Genomic DNA, 26,614 nt, shown 5'->3' with positions numbered 1-26,614 from the left:
AAGGTTTTTCGGACAAATCTGTTGGGGTGTACTCATTCATGCTGAGCTATGTATGTATGTGTATTTATAGATGTGTGTGTGTGTATGTAGGTGTGTGTGTGTGTGTATATATATATATATATATATATATATATATATATATATATATATATATATATATATATATATATATATATATTATGAAAAGTCTACACACCCCTGTTAAAATGTCAGGTTTCTGTGATGTAAAAAAAATGAGACAAAGATAAATAATTTCAGAATTTTTTTCACCTCTAACCACTTCAATACCCGGCACTTTTACCCCCTTCCTGCCCAGGCCAATTTTCAGCTTTCAGCGCTGTTGCACTTGACAATTGCGCGGTCATGCGAAACTGTACCCGTTTGAAATTTATATCATTTTATTCACACAAATAGAGCTTTCTTTTGGTGGTATTTTTTTATTTTTTGCTAAATAAAACAAATCCCGAAATTTTTGGGGAAAAAAAACCTAATTTTTCTTCATTTCTGTTATAAAATTTTGCAAATAAATAACATTTCATAAATTTAGGTCAAAATGTGTTCTACATTTCTTTGGTGAAAATACCCCAAATTCGTGTATATTATTTAGTCTGTAGGAAAGTTATAGAGTCCACAAACCATGGTAGATATTTCTGACAATTGATCACTCCTGATGTACTGACTGCCCATCTCATTTATTGAGGTCCGAAAACGCCAGGATAGTACAAATACCCCCCAAATCACCCATTTTTGGAAAATATACAGTTCAAAGTATTTAGTAAGAGGCATGATGAGTTTTTTGGAGGTTATAATTTTTTGGAAAATGTAGATATTAAAAAAAAAAAAATCACTTTTTTAAATATATATATATTGTCACCAGTCCAGTACAGCGTTATTATATAACTGGTATAACGGTGATCAGAGACACTGACTGGTGACAGTATGTAAAAAATTTTTTTATTTTTTAATACATTATTTTTTATTTTGTTTACTATTTTTTTTTTCAACACACTGTGACCAAAGCAATACAATGTTGCCATAGTAACATTGAATTACACTGGTCAAGCCATCAGGATTTTTTTTAACACTTCATATTCTTCATATTCTGATTGCTAATACCACTGTATTTCATTGATATTTGCAATCATTGTTACTGAATGAAACTGATTCATTCAGTCGTTTGTTGTGGTTATCTGTGATTGGGCAAAACTCATCACATGACACAGATGGGCTGTGATTGGCCCTGTCTGTATCATATGACTGCTTTGACCAGTCACAGCTAACAACATAATTGTATACAATAGATGGCATGACAGGAAGCCATCCATTGTATACAAGTAACATGTTATCTGCTGTGATTGGTCACAGCGGTTACATGACACTGGCAAGGGACTGGTGTAGTGATATGTCATCGACTGTATCCTGTGGACACATCCAGTGACAGCACTACCCCGCAGCCGCGTGAGCGTCTCGTTTTGACAGGACGTCATATGACTCCCAGTTACAACGAGGAGTGTCCCGTCTGGCCTATAGCAGATTGAAGTTGTTAATGTAACCTATAAACTGTACAACTCAGTTGAACAACAAACTGAAATCTTTTAGTGGAGGGAAGTAAAAATCCCCACCCCATTTTCTGGAAGCTCAGACAAGCTGTAGAAATTCTGGACGTAGAGTGCTGTAGAGAAAAGAATACTGCAGATAAACAGATACAACTTATGTAGGAAGATTTGTTTAATTTCTGGGTATCACATGAGGCCAGTCACTTCACTGGGTATATGTAAGGGTTTATAACAACTTTAAGATAAATATTTCAAAAAGTGTTTAAAACTGGGTGTTTGTATGGTCAACTCAAGTTTCCAGCATCAGCCACACTTGTATTTTTGTTCCGAGTGGCAGGGTTGTACCACTTCTCAAAACTTTATAGAGACTTTCTGATTTTGTATCTAACATTTATGCTATAGTCTTGTGAGAGGAGGTGCTGTCTTGTAGCTTGATTATACAGTTATTTGCTGCATCTGTAGTGAGGCATGGCACCAATGCATATATTTGACCTTGTAGGAGTCCTTGCATACATGGATAGATGGGCCTCTTCAGCGTAAATGATGGTGTCTTTCTCCCACCCAGGTGCAGCATACAAACCTACCTTATATATACAATGACTGTGTACTTCTGTACTTATATGGCAATCCCATCGTAAACATAAGTATAATATACCTGTATGGGCACATGCAAAAAAAAGCTAAACATGTTTTTATGATAATCATGACACTGGAAGAACTGGAAATTCAGATGAGAATTTCCTGCCACTGGTGTTAAGATTTATAAAGAGCCAGCATGTAAATCAACTTACCAGCAACTGGTTAGAATTTAAAGTGATAAACCCATAACAAAAAATTTAATATATTGCAGCTTACCGATCATTAGATGTGATGGTTGCATTAATTTTCTTCTTTAGGCTTTTTTTCACTTGTTGATATGACCAGTAACACACCTCGTATATTAGAGTGCCTCCACTCTGGATGAAGGAATGCAGGGGCACTTTTGGACATTTTCATTCTGGGGGAGGGGGGGTGTTAGATGTACTAGCAAATTTAAATACACAATTGAATCCAAGCTCCAGCTATTACTTTAATAGCAGTGAAAGCAAACCGTTGTTTTTTTTTATTTCTTTCGGGGGAAAAGGTTTTATATAAATAAATGAAAATGATCATTGTACGCACCCCTGTCAATGGTAAATGATTTGCCTCATCCCTGTAATGGCTACATCTGCAGGAGACCTTGTTTTTTTGAAAAACAGACTTACTGGCCAGATCACCAACTGAAAATAAAAGAAATGAAGCCTAAAAAAACTAATGCAGCCAACGCATCCAATAATTAGTAAGCTGCAATATAATAAATGTTTGCTACCATTTTAAAGCAGAAATTGCATCAAGCCAAGCTTGGGCCGATGTAGGTTTGCAAAAAATAGAATTCCTGTAGTTCACTTTAGGTAGTGTTCAGGTGCAGTTGGCTTTAAAGAGTTCTAGAATGTCCGACTACCCTGAAAGAAATGATTTTTATTTTCTAGAAATGTGTAGGGTTTTTTTCCAACCAATATATGCAATGTCAATGCACATTACTGTGATTGTGAATACAAAAATCCCCTCTTATTCAGTATCTCTTGCTGAAAATGTTCTAATTGGATATTTAGTGTCATACTGCTGTATATTCAAAGTTGAGTTCCAGATATAGATTTTATTGCTTTGTTACATTGGTTCTGCTTGGGCGACTGTAAATATGCATATGTCCTACCTTTTGGGGCCACTGTAGGATCACTTAGTAGTTGCTGCTATCTTGGGGTCCTGTTAGAAGTAGCTAACTTGTTGCATAATAACAACATTGGTTTCTCACTCGGCATGGGCACCATTAACAAATCAACTTGCAAGAATGAATGCAAGGTATTCTCTGGAGAGGTGGGACAGATGTATCACAATCTCCACCTTGTCTAGTCAGAGAACACTTTGCATTATGTAAGAAAAATACAAGGGGTTCTGTGAATGTCATCCCTACGTAGCGGGAAACCACTGTGGTCAGCAGAGCAGCCATTTGGTACAGCACCTGGAAGACCGCAACAAGCACTGTACTAGCACTACAGTGATTCTGTTCTTCCACAGTGGTCCCCACAGGTATGCTATATGCTTACTTAATAGGTTCAAACTGGACCAACGTATCTATGCAATAAAATCAAAACATGTGAGTTCAGCTTTAAATTAAGTTAGTGGAAAAAACAGCTTTAATGTGAATTATAGGGACACTTGTTAGGTAACTTGGGGGCAAGACCACATCTAACTTCCACAGGAAACATTGACATTTTCCATGTTTCTAATTGTACGGATCAGTTTCGCATGAGGTGTTTTTTTTTTTTTTTTTTATAAAGGTAATCTCTGCTCTGTGTGGTTTACTTTATCTTTCATACTATGGGTGTTAAGCCATCAGGTTTTTTTTTTTGTTTTTTTTTATTTAAAAAATTCTCTTGGAAAACAGCACATTTTAAATTTTTATTATATATTAGAAAATTATGTGTTCCACAACATCTGTACCTTGTTAATTTACAGTAGTATATTACAGTAGTGTTTATAAAATAAAACAAAATACCAACATATACCACAATGCTCTTTATTCTACCATAATACTGATCTTTCTTACTGTATATATAGACCACAAAATTCGCCCAGTATGGGATACAACTTTAACAGTGACTTCAAGCATCTCTAAACCAAAAGCAAACCATATTGCTGCCAGAATAAAATATATAGGAGAATGTCAGCATTGCATACTACAGCAGCAAAAGGATGTTTCAATTCCTAGAATATTTTTTTTACAGAGTACTTTTTAGATCCTCCACCAACCTTATGGCCATTATAACTGGAGATAAATCACTGCCTTTATGTCTAATGTTATTAACTTCCGGACTGATGGAAATGTTTTAGGCTACATAAAATAAGCTTTGTGTAATTGAATTAAAAATTCTTTCAGTGGTCCACTTTTGCTAGATCATTATTTACCAATATCTAGTTGGTTGCCTGTCTAATGAAGCATGTAACAATTACTTAGTTATAATTTATAAAAGTACTATTAGAAGAGGCTGACTAATGGAGTCATTGCGTTTGAACACTTATGAATCCAAGTATTAGAGCAGTTATTGCTCTAATACTTGTCATTTTTGGAGAATGTTATTCAATAATTACAATCCATTTTGACTCAGCCTGACTTTGTAAGTATGATATTATTCTGATTACTGTGAAATGCAGTAAATTTTGAGTGTAGCTGGTTGCTGGTCAGGCTGGTCAAGCCTTTTAGGCTTTTAAACAGGATGGGGGGTTTCTAGATGCCATGAACTAAATGTGTGGCAGCAGCTGAACGTGAGAGCTTACTAGAGAACCCCATTTTTGGGAGAATCACATGATTAAAGTAGAAAATCAAGAAAAACTTTTTGCTAACATGGACAAGTTAGAATTGCTAAAGAAAGGTTCTGTGTCTGCACCATAACAGAAAGTGGGGGAATTCCCTAAATGATAACAATTCAACAACTTTCTCATTTGTTTTGGTTTCTGGGAGAGAAGGTGAGGGAAAGTCTCCCCAAAGGAGATACAGATTCTAATAAAAACTCGGGAGAGGTTCTAACCCTTTCCTGCTCCTGTCGGGGGAAAAGAAGGTTTGGTGTTCCACTCTAAATCCTGAAAGGTTTACTGCTGTACTGATCACTTCTTTTTATTCTGTTATTTCAATAATAACATTTTTCAGTGCTCTACAGATTGCAAAAATTACAAAACCCACAAAGATTAGCCAAATGTAGCAAACAGTAAATCAAAGATGTGTTGGTCTTGTCCACAGAATTTTACAGTACAATGAATTTTAGAAAAAATAAAAGGCTTTATGTTGCTGTGCTGACAGTTCTTTTCTAATGTGCTTGGCTATGTTTTTAGGAGTAGTCTAAAAGATCACTTCTGGCCTCTTCAGTGTTGAAGAGGTTATCCTGCATGCTACAGCTTCACCATCATTTGTGTCTGACACTTCCTCCTTCATGTTGGTTAAATGTGGGCATCTATGCAACCGGACCCAGCTTCACAAGCTTGCAAATTGTAACAATGTTGTTTTTCTGTTTTACATTTTGTGTTTCCTTTCAATTGCCTGTTTTAGGTAAGTCTTTAATGTAAAATGTTTGAGTGTTGTAACTACATTTTGTAATATTCCTCACTGAACTCCTTGGTGCTACAAAAAAGATACATTTTAGGAATCATGTGTGGAATAAAAATGATAGTTTTTTCCACTGTTTTGCAAAATCCCTTTTTTTTTTTTTAACTCATGCCTAGTATTTTGGAAACTATTCACAAGTTGCAGTTGTCTACTGACTTCATAAGGTAATACAGGCACCATGTTTTTCTGTATAGATGTGTGTGTATATTTATATATATATATATATATATTTATTTTTTTTTTATCATCCTGTGTCTTCATGTATTTTTAATATTGGAGGCTTTTTCACATAGAAGATGAATGCATCTCATAAAACATAAAAAATGTTTTTACTTTCTAGGATACAGTGTTTACCTTTCATTCTCAATCTTCCTGCTGTCAGGTTCACGCAAAGAATCCGCTCCCCAGGTTTTACTTCCAGAAGAGGAGAAAATAATTGTAGAGGAAACAAGAAGTAATGGTCAGACTGTTATAGAAGAAAAGTGAGTATGGCTGTGTTACAAATTTATGAATGTTTTCACATTGTTGTCCTATACCTTTGCCAACTGAGCTCAATTCAGTTTTTCCCCTTAAGAGTGGCCCGTTTTTTTTTTTGTTTTTTTTCCCCCTTAAGAGTGGCCACACATGGCCTTGTCCTTGCAAGCAATGCATCTGATTTTAACTGGACCGGCTATAGGCATGGGTGACCTTCACAGTTGAAAGAAAAAGAAGCATTTCCCTTTTCTAGGTACAAGAGTCCCAGACATTGAAAAGTTACTTTTAAGAGCTGCATATGACAGCAGATTTGAAGAAGTTGGCAGTAGTAGAGTGTGCAGTCTCCTTGGGTCCTTCCCTAGCATGTTTTTTTGTAGGTAACAGCTATACACTAAAGTGCACTGACTATTGGACATTTGATCTAAAATAATATAGAGTGGTAATACTATGATAAAAATTGTATCTCTTTGCATACTGCATCAATGTATTTCTTTAAACAGCAGTCATATTTTCCATTGTTTTCTTTCATTAATGGTTGCTAAAAGTATCCCTTATTCCTAGAAGTAACCCTATTAGCTGTGATTGCAAACTGTTGGGGAGAGCACATATGTTTTGACTGGGTAGCCTTTAGTATTGTATAATGTACTGATTTTCATATATGCCCATTTTCAGGGACAGTTTGTTTTGGGGATTTTGATTAATGATCATTGCTCATCATTACAACACCAGTACTGCATTTCATTTTATATTAATTTTTTAATTTTACAATATTTACCTAATTGTTTTTTTAAGGGCATTGTCGGTCTTGGGGGAGGGAAGTGTTAGATATACTAGCATATTTTAGATACACTAAAACATTTGAAGCCAAACTTTAGCTAACCCTTTATAATGCTTTCCTTTTGGGATAAAGGTTTTACATAAATAAAACTGATCATTGTAAGCACCCTTGCCAGTGTTGAATGGGATATCTCATCCCTGTAAGGTCTGATTCACACAAGGTGCAGTCCAGTGCTTTTTAATGTGCATCAAAAATGCTTGCACAGTGTTTTCCATGTATTCCAATAGCCCTAGTTCATGCCAGTGCAGTCCGTTCCAATGCGGAAAAAAAAGAACAAGCTGCTTTTTTTCTGCACAGAACTTTACTGGGACAAGGCATCAAAAATGCATCAGAACAGAGTGTGGTGTGAACTGTAAGAAAAAATGCACCTGGAATGCGTTTTTGAGGTGTGAACTGGACCTCTCTGATACATCTGCCAAAGAGCTTGTTTTGTTGAAATACAACAGGCCTACTGGCCAGATCACCAGATGAAAATAGAATTTAAAAAAGCATAGAAAAAAAACTAATACAGTCATCACATCTTTGAATTGGTAAGCTGCAATATATAAATGTTTGATTTGGGGATTAATACTGCTTTAATCGTACATCACAGGAAAGATGGTTATGTATTCTGAATAAATGAATTATGCTGCCACTCTTAGGAGAATTGGACACTGGCAAGGCAAAGCTGTAAGGACAGCTTAATTTAAACCCTCCCACTCCCATCATGCATTGGTTTTCTGCTAGTACCTTTAGGAGAATCAACACCTCTCTGCTTTGAGGGAGGTGAATCCATTTTGACAGTCTGACTCCCTCTTTGTGATGCCTGGATGTCTCCATAGGGGAAACATCCTGCATCTTGTTCCACTATCTCTGTGTGAAAAACAGTTTGGAAAACTTGTTCCGATATGTAGCAACCATCGTTAAGGAATATTGATATTATATCACAATCAATAGTTCAATTAAATTCTCCATCATGAACCCATCATAGAGCAGCAACAATATTGGCAGGAAGATTATCCACACTAATGGGGGGCTTCATGGGGAGGATAGCCAAGAGGACTAAATCTTATTCAATTTATTCAAACAGCCCCTATGCTTATAAATGAGTTGCTCTTTATCTAACATAGCATTCACCTCTCCATTGGTCACAGGTTGGAAAATTAGGAGAGAGACAACTTTGAGAAATCAACTTATGGGCAGAAAATAACAAATGGGTAAATAACATTTTCTGGGGAAAAAATGGCCAAGAAAAAAGTTCCAATAAAATTTTAAATACACCTTTCCAGTACCAAAATAATTCAGGACAATGCCATAACATGTGAATTAATGTGCCTGTCTGCACACTACACTGAGAGCATTTAGGTGAAGATTGGAGACCCCAAGAAAACAATTTGAGGGGTATATTAGACTCTGGAGTATTAAAAGCTGTGGCAGCATTTGAGAAGGGGAGACCGAAACTTCTGGAAGGAGCTCTAATGCCGCTGTCCACTGATCCTCGTATAGATCGCCTATATCTTGATTCCATATCTGTCTACATCTAGTCAAGGTTTAGAGCTAATTGCCCTCCAATAAAGCTTAATATAAATCACCAATAAAACCCTTTTTAGAAACCGAGATCACGATGATAGATTGTTCGGAAAAATAAAATGTAAGGGATTCAACTGAGTCTGAGACTGTAGTGCATATCGAAGTTGTAAATGCTAGAAAAAAAAAAACTTTAGCAGTCTCCTCCAATGTCTCTATATCCTTATCATTCCCTTCTGTGTCAGCCTCCTCCAGGGCAAGCATATCTTTTGACCTTATTGTAGAGCAGTACCACTTGTCAAATAGAGTATTTCACCATCATACTCTTATACACCTGAAGAGGGTTCTTCACGAAACACACCTAATAATGTTGATAAGATCACTGCTGCTGTGAGCAAAAGCCTTGGCATTATAAAACTTGATGCTCCTCTATCTCACCAAGATCCTTTTGAGTACAAAGAGACCTGCAAAATCTATATAGACATTCCCCCTGTTCATGACGGTTAGAATGAGAAATCTATGATGGTTGGACCATGCCAGAAAAGAATTTCACTCTATCATATGGAAAATAAAGTGCACTAAAAATTAGTGTGTCCCTGTATTCGATCCTGCCAAACAAACTTATTTTTTAAATCTTGTAGGCCCAAACTCTCACTGCAATTTCAGTATTTTAAACAGGATATGAAGTGGATGGCCCCACATTCTAGTAGGATGATTCCAGAATTCTTTATTGTGACAAATTGAAGATAAAATCACATCAAAGCACTAAGATACACAGAAGAGCAGTTAATCAAGTATGTTAAACTGCAGCAAACTGGACTAAGACCATGAAAAACCAACATGATCCTGTTTTTCAGGACAGAGCTTTAACAGAGCACTTGCAGCAATTACCTTCTGCTCTTTTGTGTGAATACCCTAGAACATGTGACGAGACAAATTTCCAAAAGGGCTGTAATCTCCATTCACATGTGCATATTCTTGTGGCTCAAAGCCTGAGCAGCTGAAGCTACTTGTAGAAAGCACCTCACACCTACTCCCTTTTCTAGGTAGATGTCTTTTTTGGGGAGGCACTTGACAAATTCATAAAAGATCTTACATAGTTAGTCTGGCTGAAAAAAGACAAAAGTTCATCCAGTTCAACCATTAAAAAAAAAAAAAAAAGTTATAATCCTATACCCACAATTGATCCAGAGGAAGGGAAAAACCCCCAGCAAAACATGATCTAGTTTGCTCCTGCAGGGAAAACAATTCCTTCCTGATCCCCCGAGAGACAATCGGATATTCCCTGGATCAACTTTACCTATAACTGTTAGTATCCAGTTATATTCTGTGTATCTAATAAAGAATCCAGGCCTTTTTAACCACAAGGCTACAGGGCACTTATACCCCCTTCCTGCCCAGGCCAATTTCCAGCTTTTAGCGCTGTTGCACTTTGAATGACAATTGCGCGGTCATGCAACACTGTACCCATATGAAATTTTTATCATTTTTTGTGACAGATAGTTTCATTTTGGTGGTATTTAATCACCTCTGGATTTTTTATTTTTTCTTAAACATACCAAAAACCACTGAACATTTTGAAAAAAAAAACGTTTTTGTAAATAAGTGATTTTTCTCTTTCACTGATGTGCGCTAATGAGGCTGCAGTGATGGGCACTGATAGGCTGCACTGATGAGGAAGCACTGGTAGGTGGCACTGATGGGCATTGACAGGCATCACTGATGGGCACTGATAGGCGGCATTGACTGGCTCTGTTTGGCGGCACTGATGCGCACTGATAGGCAGCACAGACTGGCGCTGATAGGTGGCACTGATTGGCAGCACTGATAGGTGGCACCGATTGGCATTGATAGGTGGCACTGACTGGCACTGATGGGTGACACTGAAAGGCAGCTCAGATGGGCACTGATATGTGGCATTGATGTGCACTGGTAGGCACTGATATGTGGCATTCATGTGACACTGATGGGCACTGGCACGTGGCACTGATGAGCACTGACAGCTGGCACTGATGGACTTTGACAGGTGGCACTGCTGGGGCTACACTGATCATCAGTGCTCTGATGATCAGTGTACATGTCCCCTCTGTGGAATGCCGATTACCGTCTCTCCTCGTGACAGCTCGAGAGGAGAGAAACGCCGATAACCAGCATTTCCCTGTTTATATGTGATCAGCTGCGATTGGACACAGCTGATCACATGACCGAGCCGATCTTCAGCTCTTTCCATGGATCGGTGATCCGCTGTGTCTGAGGGACACAGCGCACCGCCGATCACTGCGCATGCATGGTTAGAATGGGAGGACGTCATATGACGTCCTCCCAGAACGTGAGAACCACCTTGCGTCCATCATATTACTATATCGCAGGCGGGAGGTGGTTAAAGCAATCCACAGAGCTGGCCAGAACAAACTCTTGAGGGAGTCTATCCCACATTTTTACAGCTCTTTACTGTGAAGAAACCTTTCTGTGTTTGGAGATTAAATTTCTTTTCCTCCAGATGTAAAGAGTGCCCCCTTGTCCTCTGTGATGACCTCAGGGTGAATAGCTCTACCCCAAGTTCACTATATGAACCACTGATGTATTTATACATGTTGATCATATCCCCCATTAATCTCCTGTTCTCAAGTGAGAATAAATTCAGTTCCTTTAATCTTTCCTCATAGCTGAGCTCCTCCATGCCTCTTATCAGTTTGATTGCCCTTCTCTGTACTTTCTCCAGTTCCCCAATGTTCTTTTTGTGAATTGGTGCCCAAAACTGAACGGCATATTCCAGATGAGGTCTTACTAATGATTTGTACAGGAGTAACATGATATCTCTTTCTCTGGAGTCTATACCTCTTTTAATACAATAGATGAGTTTACTAGCTTTAGAAACGTCAGCTTGGCATTGCATGCCATTATTAAGCTTGTGATCTACCAGAACTCCCAGATCCTTCTCCACCATTGATTCTCCCAGTTGTTCTCCCCCTAGTATGTATGATGCATGCATATTCTTAGCCCCCAAGTGCATAACCTTGCATTTATCAAGATTAAACCTCATTTGCCACATAGTTGCCCAATTACACAGTGCATTGAGGTCGGCTTGTAAACTGAAGACATCCTGTACGGACGTTATTCCACTGCACAGCTTGGTGTCATCTGCAAAGACTGAAATGGGATTTTTAATCCCAAACCCTATATCGTTTATAAATATATTAAAAAGAAAGGGTCACAACACTGGAAAAAAGGTACTACTTCCACAGCAGATTTCAAAAACTCCTTTTCTCAGGAGAACACATAATCACTCTACTCAGGCTTCCGCTTTAAAAAAATATTTCAGCACCAGACATGGGCCACAAAGCCCACCAAGTCTTCCCCAAAGCTCTCTTCCCAATGAAGGGGCACCCTCACTAAGAGTGGGGGGATATCTGTTTCAGTTTTGCCTCTTCTTGGGTCACAGACATCCAGACCTGTGGGTTCAATCTTTGGGTTTCAAAGGGCTACAAAATAGAGTTCAAAACTGTACCCCGTCAACAATTTCTTTTCTCAAATAATCATGAAACTGACCAAGGACAGTCAGATTTGTAGAATGTCCTGAACAATCTCTTGTCCCAGGGAGTAGTTGTGCCAGTACCCACACAAAACAGGTTCAAAGGATTCTTTTCAAATCTGTTCTCAGTACCAAATCCTAGTCCAGCTATTTGTCCTATTCTGAACTTAAAATCCCTCAGCAAATTTCTTCAAATTCCAAAAGTTCACATGGAATCTGCAAGGATTTATTGCCTTTTTGAGAGAAGGGGAATACATGGCATTTGTAGACATCCAAGATGTCTATCTGCATATTCCCATTTATTCATCTCATCAACATTAAGTGTTGTGCTGACTTTCGGCACAGAGAATGTTTGCCTGAGGGTTTGCCGTGGCAATAGCTTCCAGTTTGTCACTTTTGGCCTATCACAGTATTCACGAAGGTTCTAGCACCTTTTGTTTCAATTCTAAGAATTCTGGGCATCCAGGTCACAGGTTATCTAGATGACCTTCTAAAGGATTCATCTCCCATCCAGCTGTCCGCAAACTTCCACAGGGCATTTGAGCTGCTCCAGGACTTTGGTTGGGTGATCGGTTTTCAAAAATCTCTCCTCCAACCTACACTTCATTTGGAATACCTGGATCTGGTCCTGGATACATTTCAGGCAAAAGTCTTCATTCCAGAGAAGAAAATTCTCTCTGAGTCTGTGTTCCAAATTGAAAGAGACACTCCACAATGAGTTTACCCAAAAGAGTTCTAGGCCTTGTCCAGCCAAACAAGGAATTCCCTAACTTGGATCTCCAGTCCAGTCATAACAATAGAGAAGTCTTTCCTCCTTTCTTATCACTGGAAAATGACATCCAATGCCAGTCTTACAGGCTGAGTAAGAGTGCTCCAGTCCATTACAGTCCAGGGAACATGGTTGCCTGTGAAAGCCAAACTCCTTAATAATATCTTACAACTCAGAGCAGTAAGAATGGCTCTGCAATCCACTGTCTTGCTCACATTCTTCACATGAACAAGGTAGTCTTATGCCCACGACCATTCTTCTTAAAGTGGTATCAGTCTTCCACCTAAATGAAGGCGTAGCCCTACCATCCTTATGCCCTGCTCCAAAGCATCAAAAGGAAATATCTTAATTGTACAGTACAGGACACAGGCAAAATATTCAAACACCATGGGTTATAGGCATGTACTTTCAGGTGACTGGACCCTCCGTGTTGTGCTAGTGTCTTAAAACAATGGACCTTTTTTCCTTCACAAAGAAACGCACCCTAAGATTAACTTGTTTATTATTTTATTTTCAGATCCCTCAGTCAAGCACTCACTATTTTCTTAGGAGCCATACCTGGACCTCATTCTGTGGGGGTGGCTTGTAATGTTGCTTTTGGAATTAGATCCTTCATGGACACTCACCATGGCTCTTGCAACGTGTTGCATTAGCTGCAGGATGCCATAGAGTTCCTGAGCTGTGGTCCATCACTTTGGAACCCAGTCCCTGAAGACTCCTTCATGGGTATGCGTACCAGGATGGGCAAAGCCTGGACATTATTTACAGTCCTGCATTGTGGACAGAAAAGACAGTCACCCTGTATCTGTGACCATTACTGTAAAAAACAGGGCTATGTTTGAAATGTGTTTACTTCAAAGTGCAAACGTTTCAAATTTGGAGCGCAAACTCAGCCACTGAGTTTGTCAAATGGATGACCAGGTGTTACATCATATTACTGGTCGCCCACTTTAACACCACTTCTGCCTAGAACCTTTATAAGGTACTCAGGTGTCGCCTCCTACCCTTCCACTAAGAAGATTTGTTACAGGATGGTCTGCACCTGGGTTACCATATGCACCTTAGAGAACCCTTGTCCTATAGTCTGCAGTTTATACTGTGAGTATCCCACAGGGGAATACCGTCACTTGTAGCCGTAGCAGAGACCAGGCAAAAGGGAGCAATCCAAAATTGCAGGAGAACATTCGCTCTGCCGAAGGCCCACACAAAACGGAACCTCAGAGTGTCGATATTCCCTTGCCCTGAGCAGGAATAGGTCCTAACACTGGTCTCAGCATCCTATTCTAGTTCTATTTCATTCATGCAACAATTACCTATTTGACTAAGGCAGAATTCTCAGCATCTATCTTGCACTTCCTTCATACAAATTATGACCTTAAAGTGTTACTAAACCCAGGACCCTGCATTCTCTATATCTGGTCTCCCACAGTACACAGAATATGGAATTGAAAATATTTTAGTAAATATAAACTGCTAAATACCTTTTCCCATCAGAAGTTAGAGTAGTCTTGTGGCTTCTATCTGTGTCCATCCCAGCACTAGCTAAAGCTTGTAGGAGGAGTTTTCTTTTTGTTCTAGGAGGATGGAAATCCCCTGACCTCTGTCTGGACAGTGCTAATTGGCCTTGTGCTGATCACATGCACTCTCCCAAGAATAAAAAATCTCTCTAGCAATATACAGCAAACTGAACATATGCATGCCTACGTTTCAGTCTGGAGATAAGTGGTGGTCGCTTGAAAAAGGGGAGGAACAGAGAAGAAAGGATCAAATGGCCTTTTTACACAGTGCAGAGGATTAACCCCTTAGGTTCCACAGTGAGTATAAAAAGCATGCTTTACTGCATATACACACTGATTTTACTGTTGTGGGTTTAGTAACACTTTAATATAGCTATTTTCAAGGCTCTAAAAGGCCACGCCTCTGCTCCTTCCATTTCTCAACTGGAATTGATCCTGCTGTCTCTATCCTAAACAAACATCTCACTGTACCTATTGTAATTATTCCTTTTTTCATAAATTCTGCAGATAGGAAATTTGAGACTTTTCTAAAGCTCTCTTTAATTTTGAAGCCCAGCCCTGCTACCAGCTTTGGCTGCAATTCACTTTGTCAAACTACAGCTAACTGGACTAAGACAGTGAACAATTAACGTGACCCTGTATTTCTGGGTAGATGTCCTAGAACATGTCATGAGACAAATTTCCAGAATGGCTCTAAGCCCTATTCACATGCACAGAATCTTATGGCTGAAAGCTGGGACAGCTGAAGCTGTCTGCAAAAGACACATCACACACTTATGCCAATGAAGAGGTTTGTTCTTGACAAATTTTATCAAAGAGATCATAGGTGGGAAGATTTTATTTCCACAGCAGAAGGTCCCAGAAACACCTTCAGGAGCCCCTTGCTCTTCAAAATGCAGAGCACCTGTCCGCTGTAATCAGGCTTCAACTCAAAACCATAAAGTTCAGCCTTCCCTTTTGGTGTAAGACTTGGACCACCAAGGCTACCAAGTCTTCCCCAAGTTTTACCATGAAAGTACACCCTTACGCCTAAGAGTAGGGGGAGGGTGTCTGTTACAGTTTTCCTCTCTCTAGGTCACAGACACCCCAGACCTGTGGGTTCAGTCAGTAGTTTTAAAAGGGTTCAAAATAGAGTTCAAAGCTCTACCACCTAACCACTGTCTTCTTTTAAATCAACCAAAAACTGCCCAAAGACAGTTAGATTTGCAAAGTAATCTAAACCACCTCTTGTCCCAGGGGGTCATTGTTCCAGACCAGCTACAAGACAGAGTTTTCTACTCATTTATTCAGAGTTTTCTACTCAAACATGTTAACAGAATCTAAGCCTAATCTGGGTATTCAGCCTATTCTGGATTTAAAGTTCCTCAACAAATTCCTACAGCTTCCAATATTGCGCATGGAATCCGCAAGATTAGTAACGGTTTGAGACAAGGGGAATATGTGGCATCTGTGGACATCCACATGATTATCCATATGTTTCCATGTACCCACTTCATCTACACATTCTGCACTTCGCATTGGCAGGCAAAAACTTCCAGTTTTTTGCACGGCCTATCCTCTGCTCCCAGAGGCTTCACAAAGGTTTTAGTGCCACTGTCTGCCCTGCTCAGAACTCAGGGCATCCAAGTCCCACCTACAGTGCATCCAGAAAGTATTCACAGTGCTTAACTTTTGCCACATTTTGTTATGTTACGGCCTTTTTCCAAAATGCATGAAATTCATTTTTTTCCCTCAACATTCTACAAACAATACCTCATAATGACAACGTGAAAGAAGTTTGTTTTGAAATCTTTGCAATTTATTAAAAATAAAAAACGAAAAAAAAAAAATACATGTACATAAGTATTTACAGCCTTTGCCATGACACTCAAAATTAAGCTCTGGTGCATCCTGTTCCCACGGATCATCCTTGAGATGTTTCCACAACTTGATTTGAGTCCACCTGTGGGAAATTCAGTTGATTGGACATGATTAAGAAAGGCATAAACCTTTCTATATAAGGTCCCACAGTTAACAGTGCATTCAGAGCACAAACCAAGCCATGAAGTCCAAGGATTTGTCTGTAGACCCCCGAGACAGGATTGTATCAAGGCACAGATCTGGGGAAGGGTACAGAAAGGTTTCTGCAGCATTAAAGGTCCCAGTGAGCACAGTGGCCTCCATCATCCATAAATGGAAGAAGTTTGGAACCACCAGGAATCTTCTTAGAGCGGGCCGCCCAGCCATAATGAGCGATCGAGGGAGTGTGGCCTTAGCCAGGGAGGTAACCAAGCACCCGATGGTCACTCTGAAAGAGCTCTAGCATTTCTCTGTGGAGAGAGGAGAACCTTCCAGAAGAGCAACCATCTCTGCAGCACTACACCAATCAGGCCTGTATGGTAGAGTGTCCAGACAGAAGCCACTCCTCGGTAAAAGGCAAAATGGTAACCCGCCTGGAGTTTGCCAAAAGGCACCTGAGGGACTCTCAGACCATGAGAAACAAAACTCTCTGGTCTTATGAAACAAAGATTGAACTCTTTGGCCTGAATGCCAAGTGTCAGGTCTGGAGGAAACCAGGCACTGCTCACCACCTGGCCAATACCATCCCTACAATGAAGCATGGTGGTGGCAACATCATGCTTTGGGGATGTTTTTCAGCAGCAGGAACTGGAAGACTAGTCAGGACCAAAGGAAAGATGAATGCAGCAATGTACAGAGACATCCTTGATGAAAATCTGTTCCAGAGCGCTCTGGACCTTAGACTGGGGAAACTGTTCATCTTTCAACAGGACAACGACCCTACGCACACAGCCTACATAACAAAGAAGAGGCTACGAACCAACTCTGAATGTGCTGATGTGGCCCAGACTTGAACCCGATTGAACATCTCTGGAGAGAGCTGAATATGGCTGTGCACCGACGCTCCCCATCCAACCTGATGGAGGTTGAGAGGTACTGTAAAGAAGAATAGGAGAAATTGCCCAAAAATAGGTGTGCCAAGCTTGTAGCATCATACTGAAAACGACTTGAGGCTGTAATTGTTGAAGCAACCTTAGCACCAAAGTATTGAGCAAAGGCTGTGAATACTTATGTACCTGTGTTTTTTTTTTTTTTTTGCGTTTGTTATTTTTAATAAATTGCAAAGATTTCAATACGAACTTCTTTCACATTGTCATTATGGGGTATTGTTTGTAGAATGTTGAGGAAAAAAATGCATTTAATCCATTTTGTTAGGCTGTTAAATAACAAAATGTGTCAAAAGTTAAGCGCTGTGAATACTTTCTGGATGCACTGTACCTACCTGGACTAGCTTTTTTGAAGCACTCATCTTACTTTTATATATCAGAAAATGTTCACAAGTCAGATCTGTTGCACCAGCCTTTCCTGGAATACTTTGGTCTGACCCTGGACACATCCCAAGCAAATGTCTACCAGAAAAAAAATATTTCTCTAGGAGCACATCCTCGAATCCTGAGAATCTGAGAAGAGTTATCCCACATTGAGATTCTCCATGAGAGTTCTAATCCTGATGGTAGCCTCCTTGGAAGCAATACAATTCTCCCAATTCCATTCAGGAATTCTTCAGTAAAATATCGTCAGCCTTCAACAAACATGCTCCTTCCTTTTGATTTTCTAATACTCCTGCTCAACCAAGCAGGGAACTCCCTATCTTGGTGGACCACCACCCTGAGAGTGAGGCAGTCCTTCCTTTCCTATCACTGGAAAGTGATCACAGCAGATGCAATCTCTCAGGCTGGATTGGAGTGTTCCATTTCCAACAGCCCAAAAACCATGGCTGTTGAGAGAAGCCAAGCTTCTCATCAACATTTTTGAGCTCAGAGTAGCCAGGTTGGCTCTACAATACTGAAACCCTCTTCTGAAGGGTCACCCAGGTAGGGTGCAACCAGACTATGCCATTGTGGTTTACTGCATAGAACCACAATGTGCTTGGTGACCAGTGCCCCTCCTTTCTCCGCACTCACCAGACCAGATGGATCCTCTGCTGTTAAGCATAAGAGTCTGATGTGCTTTTTCTGGTGAGGGGTTTCTCCTTTGTGGACTCCCATCTTCTTCAAAATTTTCATTGTGATCCACTGAAGTGAGGTGTATGGCTAAAGATGATGCCAGTACCGCTTCTAATAGTAAAAACCAGAGGGGGAGAGGGAACTCTCATAGTGTTGTAACTTATTTATTAAGATAAAAAAAAGTTAAAATTGCTTACATTCTCAAAGAGAAATCTGCTCCTGCACTGGTGGGTTTCTCAAGTACGTTTCATTACCAAGCCTCAGTAGCCCAACTGTGTAAGGCCATCACATGGTCTTCTGTGCATACATTTTCAAAGTTTTCCTAGGTGGACATCCAGTCTACTGATATAGATTTTGGTTGCAAGGTTTTCTCAGCAGCTTTCTGAGATTGGGTCTTTTGACTCTTGTTGGGCCCGTTGTCACAGTTCTGTTTGCCTTGTTGTTTCCCACCCTTCATATTAATTGCTTGGGGATGTCCCATGGTGTTTAAATATTCTGCCTGTGTCATCTACCTCATGATTAGGATGAGATAAAATTTGATTTACCTGTAAATTCCAAATCTTGGAGTGCAGTACAGGACACCCTCCCTTCTATTTTACTAACCTGTGTTCTTTACTGTAAGATTAAGGTAAGAGGTATTTTGACTTGCTAGTAAATTCCATATCCAGCAAATCACAGAATATAAGGCACCCTTCCTTCCATTCCTTGGTTTTTCTGCATTGTTTGCTACAAAACTGAGGACTCACAAAATGGGGTAGGGTTATAAGGAAGGTACCCAGAGGGCATGTCCTTGAAAGTTTTGCTAGTCCAGTCACCTAAAAGTGCGAGCCTGTACCTAGGTTCTATGAATACTTTGCCTATGTCCTGTATTATTCAAGATGGGGAATTTACAGGCAAGTCAAAACTCCTCTTTTCTTATCATACTCTGTTCTTATCATACACTCCCATGATTGCTTGCTACTAAATTGAGGCATGCTGGGAGTAGGAGAGGTTATACTGTGCAGTCCTTACAGCTTTGCTTTGCCTCCATCAAATTCTCCTGAAGGTGGTAGTAGAACCCATTGGTGGTTCCAGAATATTTCATCTTATGCCCTGTAATGTACTCCAAGAAAATGTACTTCAAAGGCAAAATCCTGTTTTATGCAAGACTGCTTATGCTCTGAAAGCACTCATTAGAAATTCACACTATTATAAAAATGGTTTATTTAGCATTTATTATTATAATACATGATTTATATAGCGCCAACAGTTTGCGCAACAACTTACAAAATGATATACCTTCATATATTATTTAAAGCTTTCAAAGATTTTGACATTGCTATACAATGTGTGTTTATCTTCAAGGAGTCTTGTTGACACAGTGTATGCGTTAAAAGATGAAGTTCAGGAGCTAAAACAGGTCTGTATGCTTTAATACATTATTAAATAATTTATTACACTTAAAAGGTAACAGCTTGTTGTCCAAAATTCTTAAGGTATTTACCGTGATTACTTTTAGGGCAGTCTAGTGTGGTAGCTGTTTTTCTGTACAGTTAAATATCTGTCCGAGAATTTTTTAAGAATGGTCTCCTCCTGAAAACGCTGATCCTCTTGCTTTAGTACTTTGACAAACGTGATGTTTGGTATTTCAGTGAACTCTAGTTATATTGATCCTACAAAGTCTGTTCTTTAAAACTTTCTTTCACTTTCCCCCTTTCCCATTAACCCTTTCCCCTTACTATTCACCTTTTACTCCCTTTCTGTTCCATTCCTAATCCAGTTGTTTTAGAATCTGCACCAAATCTCTATTTAATATAGCTCTCTTTTGTATCAACTGTGTTTTATTGCCACATGTGTCCCTGTTAGGGAGATTCACTCTCTAAAATAGCCCTGACCACCAATATCTCGGGGAATGAAAGTGAAGGTAAATCCAAAATTTTGAGTTGCCACTAGAACTGGAATAGAGGGTAAAAATCTTCCAAAGGGAACACTTGTTCCCAAGACAGCTGCTGAAGAGGGGATTTCTCTCATAATGGGTAAGTTATGCTCTCACTTCTTGCTGAGTCTGCAGGACATGAAGTTAAAGGAAATCTCCCTAATGAGACACAGATGGCAAAGACAGAGGTTTATCATACTAGAGGTTTTATCCAAAATTGTTATAATTTTATTATTAAAATTAGTTATACTTTAAAGTGGTTCGAAAGGCAGAAGGTTTTTTTTTACCTTAAAGTGGTAGTAAACTTTCCTTATGCAAAGAAAAAAAAATTCAAAATTCTCCCTGCAGATATTATAATATACTAGTATTATGAGCGACTTACCTTAAAATGAAGCCCTCCAGCGGTGCGCTGTCACCGCTGACCGGGCTTCCTTCACCAGGTCTTCCTTCCAGGAAGGCCATCCCTTCAAAGCGCATGCACCAGTGACACTCGCTGGAATATTTTTTAAATGGTGCATGGTTTAGGATATGTTCGTTTTAGCTGTAGGTAAGCTTTATTATAAGCTTACCTGTAGGTAAAACTAGCATGAAAGAGTTTACTACCACTATAATACATTCTGTGCATTAAGGTAAAAAAACCACCTGGGTGCAGCTCCCCCCTCAGCCCCCCTCCCTTTAACTCCCCTCCCCATATTTACCTGAGCCCCATCTCGATCCAGCGATGTACATGAGAGCTGCGGCTCTCCCAGGTCTCTCTCTCCTAATTGGCTCACACAGCAGCAGGAGCCATTGGCTGCTGCTGTCGATCACATCTAGTGAGCCAATGAGGATAGAGCGGGGGATGGGACCAAACCACGCTCTGTGTGAATGGACCATGTCCATTCACAGGAGTGCAGCTTGGGAGTGAGCCTGCTCAAGTGTCCTCTAGCTAGAGGCTTGTTATTGAGGACACTTAGCAGGGAGGAGGAGCCAGGAGCACTATCGGAGGACCCACAAAGAAGAAAATCAGAGCTGCTCTATGCAAAAGTATTACACAAAGCAGGTAAGTATAACGTGTTTTTTGTTTTAAATATTATTAGAACATTTAGAATCACTTTAAGCTGACAGCACACATTTCTTTTAGATTTAGTTCAGCAGTGTAGTTTGAGGACCTATCCTAAAGAACCATTTAATTTGTATCTAATATGGCAAGCTCTTGCACTATATTTGTAAATTTAAAGGATGCTATGCAATTAAATTGACTGGTTAGGTTATGATTAATGTATATTTCTAAGTTGCATATACCCTTGGTGTAAAAAAAAAAACATAATTAAAGCCAATTTTTGAATTTGTAAACTAATTCTTTAATATAATCTACAGGACAGTAAAAAGATGAAGAAGTCTTTAGAGGAAGAACAGCGAGCTAGAAAAGATCTTGAAAAGCTCATCAGAAAAGTCCTAAAGAATATGAATGATCCCTCATGGGATGAAACCAATTTGTAATGCAGCACTCAGTGTCTTCTTATTCCATACCAGGGATCAAAAATAATTGGACGTTTGTTACATGTGTGTCCATGTGAACAGAAGCACTACAGTTTAAGATGTAACTGGATTGTAATACGACTCTCGGTTGTACTGTACAGAATATATACCTGACTGACTGTCTTTAGACACCCCTTTCAGCAGTTGCAAAGTGTGAAGTTGGTAAACGTTGAATAGCACCAAATCCAAACCGTATCAACTTTACACGTTAATTACCTCATTTTGCGGAAAGAGCAGTTGCTAAGAGTCTGACTTTTTTTTTTTTGTAATTACCAGTGTTTTTTAAACTGGTCGAGACCTGTATTGCTCCTTTTATGTATATAATATTTTGAATGTGTATGTAAAAGGCACTAAATCATCTTTTTACTTGTTTTTTGTGTGTTGCATAACAGTCAAGTGTAAATATTTCCAAAGCAAGTCTACCTTTAAACAAAGTGGGGAAAAAAAAAACACATTGGCATGAGATAAATTGGTCTCATTAGTACATGTTCTCATAGTCAGGCCGTGTATTTAATTTAATCGCCTTATTTATGTTATATGTCAACAACATGCATTTTTAAAACAGTCAAAGCAAGGGAGGCTACATTTTTCAACTATAAACTTGTCACTAACAACTTATGATCTGTGTTTATACAAATATATATAAATATATTTATTATGTTTACCTTTAATGTGTTGGGGGGGGGGGGGGGCATATGAAATTGTATATATCTACATGTATTTTTGTTCCAGTTTATATCATTACTGCTAAACTTAATGGAAAGTATACATATTTGCTACTTGAGTTTTTCACCTGCTTCCAATTAAATATGAAATATAACTTGGTTTTTGGTTGGGCTGAATTCTCCCTTTTGTAATGTACTGTAGTTGAGTTTATCAAATTATTTCTAAGTCATCCAAAATAGTGTCAAAACAATATTTAGCATTTGTTACCAATCCCTGTTAGTTCAATGATAAAACCTCAGGAACCTCTAGTAGTGCATGTTTTGCAACACATCCATGTAAGAAGTAGCTTTTTCAAAAACTAAATGCACTAGGTAATTTTGGATACCTGAGGAGACATGAAAAGTAATGGCTGGTCATAAGGACTGCAGTTGAAAAGCAATGACTTCAGGGCAGAGAGAAGTATGGAAGCCTAGCTAGATCACCTGTGTCAATGACTTTATTAAAATCTCTGGGTTAGGTTAGAAATTGAGTTCTGCTGAAGAAGCCTGAATGCACTCCCTTTTTTGATTTACAGCAGAAAATAATTTTACTCTGCTGTTTACATTGGTTCAGCAGTTTTTTTGTAGATACAATTCTACTGAAGGGAGAACTCTTGTTTTTTTTTTCTTTTAAGCACATATATTATTTATGGTGCACAACTGTTATTTTTTTTTTACCTTACAACTTAAAAATTACCCCTTTCGTGTGATTTTTCACCTTACCACCTGTTTTACTGACCACAAAATATGCATACAATGGTACAGCAGCTTGCATACAAGGGAACTGCAATGACCGTAGAAAATATACCACTCTGCTTATTTAGAAATGACAATCTATCCCAAGCAATTGCATTTCTTTAAGAAAATATTGTATTCACTTTTATATAACATCAGACGTAGCCGCTCTTCTGATTTTTAAAATCAACTTCTTTCATTCTCAGGACATTTTTCTCTACTAGATATCCAAGCTGCCTAAAGTCTTTTATGCTACCAGCAAATCAATATATGACTGTAAGCAGAGTTATGTTACAAAATGTTCTTATCTCAGTACATTGGAAGCCATATAGGGAATTGCTCTGATTGTAAAAAAAGAAAAAAAAAAAGAAAATTGTGTTTAAAAGTATAAAAGCAGTGGCGGTGCCACTGACTGCAGTTTTATTTTCTATTTTATTTTAAACTGTGACCAAGTTGGATGGATTATTTCTTACTGAACTGAAAAGTATTGTAATGAAATGCTGTTCGTAGTTAAAAGCAAATTATGAGAAAGGGTCCCTTGATACACAACAGTAACATGTAGCCTTTTATTTCAGCTAATAAAAGTGTTTTTTTCTATATCTTGCTGAGTGGTCTGGGATCATGGTGTGCAGCTTAATTTTGTGTGAGTACTGACTGGGAAACTATGAAGGTACAATCATACACTTGTAACTATAGCCATGCCATTTAACCACTTGCCCTCCAAAGGATTTACCCCCCCCCCCCCCGACCAGGCCATTTTTTACGTTACTTTGACAATTGTGCGGTGATGCAACGCTGTACCCAAATGAAATTGATATCCTTTTTTCCCACGAATTGAGCTTTTTTTCGGTGGTATTTGATCGCCTGTGTGCTTTTTATTTCTTGCGCTATAAAAAAAAGACATTTTTGAGAAAATATATTTTTTACTTTTTGCTATTAAACATGTCCAGTAAAAATATTTTAAAAATCTAATTTCATCATAAATTTAGTCTAAAATGTATTCTGCCATGTCTTTGCTAAAAAACTAAATCCCAATACGTGTAAATTAATTGGTTTACATGAAAGTTATAGCGTTTACAAATGACGGTATAGATATTGGAATTTATTTATTTTTTACTAGTAATGGCAGTGATCAGCAACTTATAGCGGGACTGCGGTAGGCATTGTGACACTAGGGGGGAACTCACTTGGTGTCACTGACATCCCCAGTGACACAAATACAGTGATTAGTGCTAAATAAAAAGCACTGACACTGTACTAATGGCACTGGGCAGGAAGGGGTTAACATGAGGGGTGATCAAAGGGTTAACTGTGTGCTATTTTACTATACGCTGTGTCCGTGTGCTTCACTGTGAGCACACTGCTTTGGATGGCTGTGCTGCTATCCAAAGCAGTGTGCACGAGCTGACAGGGAGGAGATCTGTTTTGTTTACAAACAGTACTCCTCTCCTTCGGAGATGCAAGGCAATCACCGGGACCCGGTGATTGACAGCTGCGGCTGCGAATGGCGGCACGGGTAGGGCGCACGTGCCCCTACCCAGGAATGCAAAATCACGTATATAAAGTATCTCAGAGAAGTGAGTCCACCCCTCATATTTTTGTAAATCTTTTCATGTGACAACACTGAAGAAATGACACTTTGCTACAATGTGACGTAGTGAGTGTACAGCTTGCATAATGGTGTAAATTTGCTATCCCCTCAAAACAACTCAACATACAGCCATTAATGTCTAAACTGCTGGCAACAAAAGTGAGTACACCCCTAAGTGAAAATGTCCAAATTGGGCCCAATTAGCCATTTTCCCTTGCCGGTGTCATGTGACTCGTTAGTGTTACAAGTTCTCAGGTGTGAGCGGAGAGCAGGTGTGTTAAATTTGGTGTTATGGCTCTCACTCTCTTATACTGGTCACTGGAAGTTCAACATGGCATCTCATGGCTAAGAACTCTCTGAGGATCTGAAAAAAAGAATTGTTGCTCTACATAAAGATGGCCTAGGCTATAAGAAGATTGCCAAAACCCTGAAAACTGAGCTGCAGTACGGTGGTCAAAACCATACAGTGGTTTAACAGGACAGGTTCCACTCAGAACAGGCCTTGCCATGGTCGACTAAAGAAGTTGAGTGCACATGCTCCACATCCTATCCAAAGGTTGTCTTTGGGAAATAGATGTGAGTGCTGCCAGTATTGCTGCAGAGGTTGAAGGGGTGGGGGGTCAGCCTGTCAGTGTTCAGACCACACGCTGCACACTGCATCAAATTGGTCTGCATGGCTGTTGTCCCAGAAGGAAGCCTCTTCTAAAGATGATGCACAAGAAAGCCTGAAAACATTTTTCTGAAGACATGCAGACTAAGGACATGGATTACTGGAACCATGTCCTGTGGTCTGATGAGACCAAGATACACTTATTTGGTTCAGATGATGTCAAGCGTGTGTGGCGGCAACCACGTGAGTAAAATACAAGTGTATCTTGCCTAACATTTCAAACATGGTGGTGGAAGTGTCATGGTCTGGGGCTGCATGAGTGCTGCCGGGACTGGGGAGCTACAGTTCATTGAGGGAATCATGAATGCCAACATGTACTGTGACATACTGAAGCAGAGCATGATCTCCTCCCTTTGGAGACTGGGCCGCAGGGCAGTATTCCAAAATAACCCCAACACACCTCCAAGATGACCACTGCCTTGCTAAAGAAGCTGAGCGTAAAGGTGATGGACTGGCTAAGCATGCCTCCAGACCTAAACCCTATTGAGCATCTGTGGGGCATCCTCAAACAGAAGGTGGAGGAGCGAAAGGTCTCTAACATCCCCCAGCTCCATGATGTCATCATGGAGGAGTGGAAGAGGACTCCAGTGGCAACCTGTGATGCTCTGGTGAACCCCATGCCCAAGAGGGTTAAGGCAGTGCTGGAAAATAATGGTGGCCACACAAATATTGACACTTTGGGCCCAATTCGGACATTTTCACGTAGGGGTGTACTCAGTTTTGTTGCCAGCAGTTTAGACATTAATGGCTGTGTGTTGAGTTATTTTGAGGGGACAGCAAATTTACACTGTTATACCAGCTGTACACTCACTACTTTACATTGTAGCAAAGTGTCATTTCTTCAGTGTTGTCACATGAAAAGATAGAATAAAATATTTACAAAAATATGAGGGGTATACTCACTTCCATGAGATACTGTATACGTGATTTTGCGCACCCATGCTGCCCTGTAGCAGTATTTCTGCTATAGGGCGGTTGGGAAGCAGTTAAGAATGGAAATGGACACAAATGCAGGTTATGACAAATGGAAGTCCATTTGGTATATTAAACAGGGTGGCAGCTGTGTGTCGGAAAATGTTAACACAATAACTTTCTCTTTTTTTTT

The 26,614-nt window shown here is 39.4% G+C and overlaps 1 protein-coding gene across 6 annotated transcripts in view; it reads left to right on the top strand.

The window, feature by feature from the left end:
• The window catches only part of ARHGEF7 (Rho guanine nucleotide exchange factor 7), a 223,673-nt gene extending 199,826 nt beyond the window's left edge, over positions 1-23,847 (top strand). For 4 of the 6 annotated variants that reach the window (XM_089693578.1, XM_089693575.1, XM_089693577.1 and 1 more), the window contains 3 exons: positions 6,116-6,215; positions 19,718-19,772; positions 21,648-23,847. In XM_089693578.1, the coding sequence (XP_089549704.1) occupies positions 6,116-6,215; positions 19,718-19,772; positions 21,648-21,770 (278 nt within the window). In that variant the 3' untranslated portion in view covers positions 21,771-23,847. Of the gene's footprint in view, positions 1-6,115; positions 6,216-14,563; positions 14,667-19,717; positions 19,773-21,647 lie in introns of all 6 variants that reach the window. The other 2 variants (XM_089693579.1, XM_089693576.1) reach the window with 1 other exon arrangement.
• The last annotated feature ends 2,767 nt before the right edge of the window (positions 23,848-26,614 follow it).

The sequence above is a fragment of the Staurois parvus genome, unplaced genomic scaffold (assembly GCF_062004578.1).
Source record: "Staurois parvus isolate SC_StPar_1 unplaced genomic scaffold, SC_StPar_1.0 ptg000634l, whole genome shotgun sequence".
Lineage (NCBI taxonomy): Eukaryota > Metazoa > Chordata > Amphibia > Anura > Ranidae > Staurois > Staurois parvus.
Note: the sequence above shows the minus strand (reverse complement) of the source record. Positions and strands in the feature narration are given on the sequence as shown.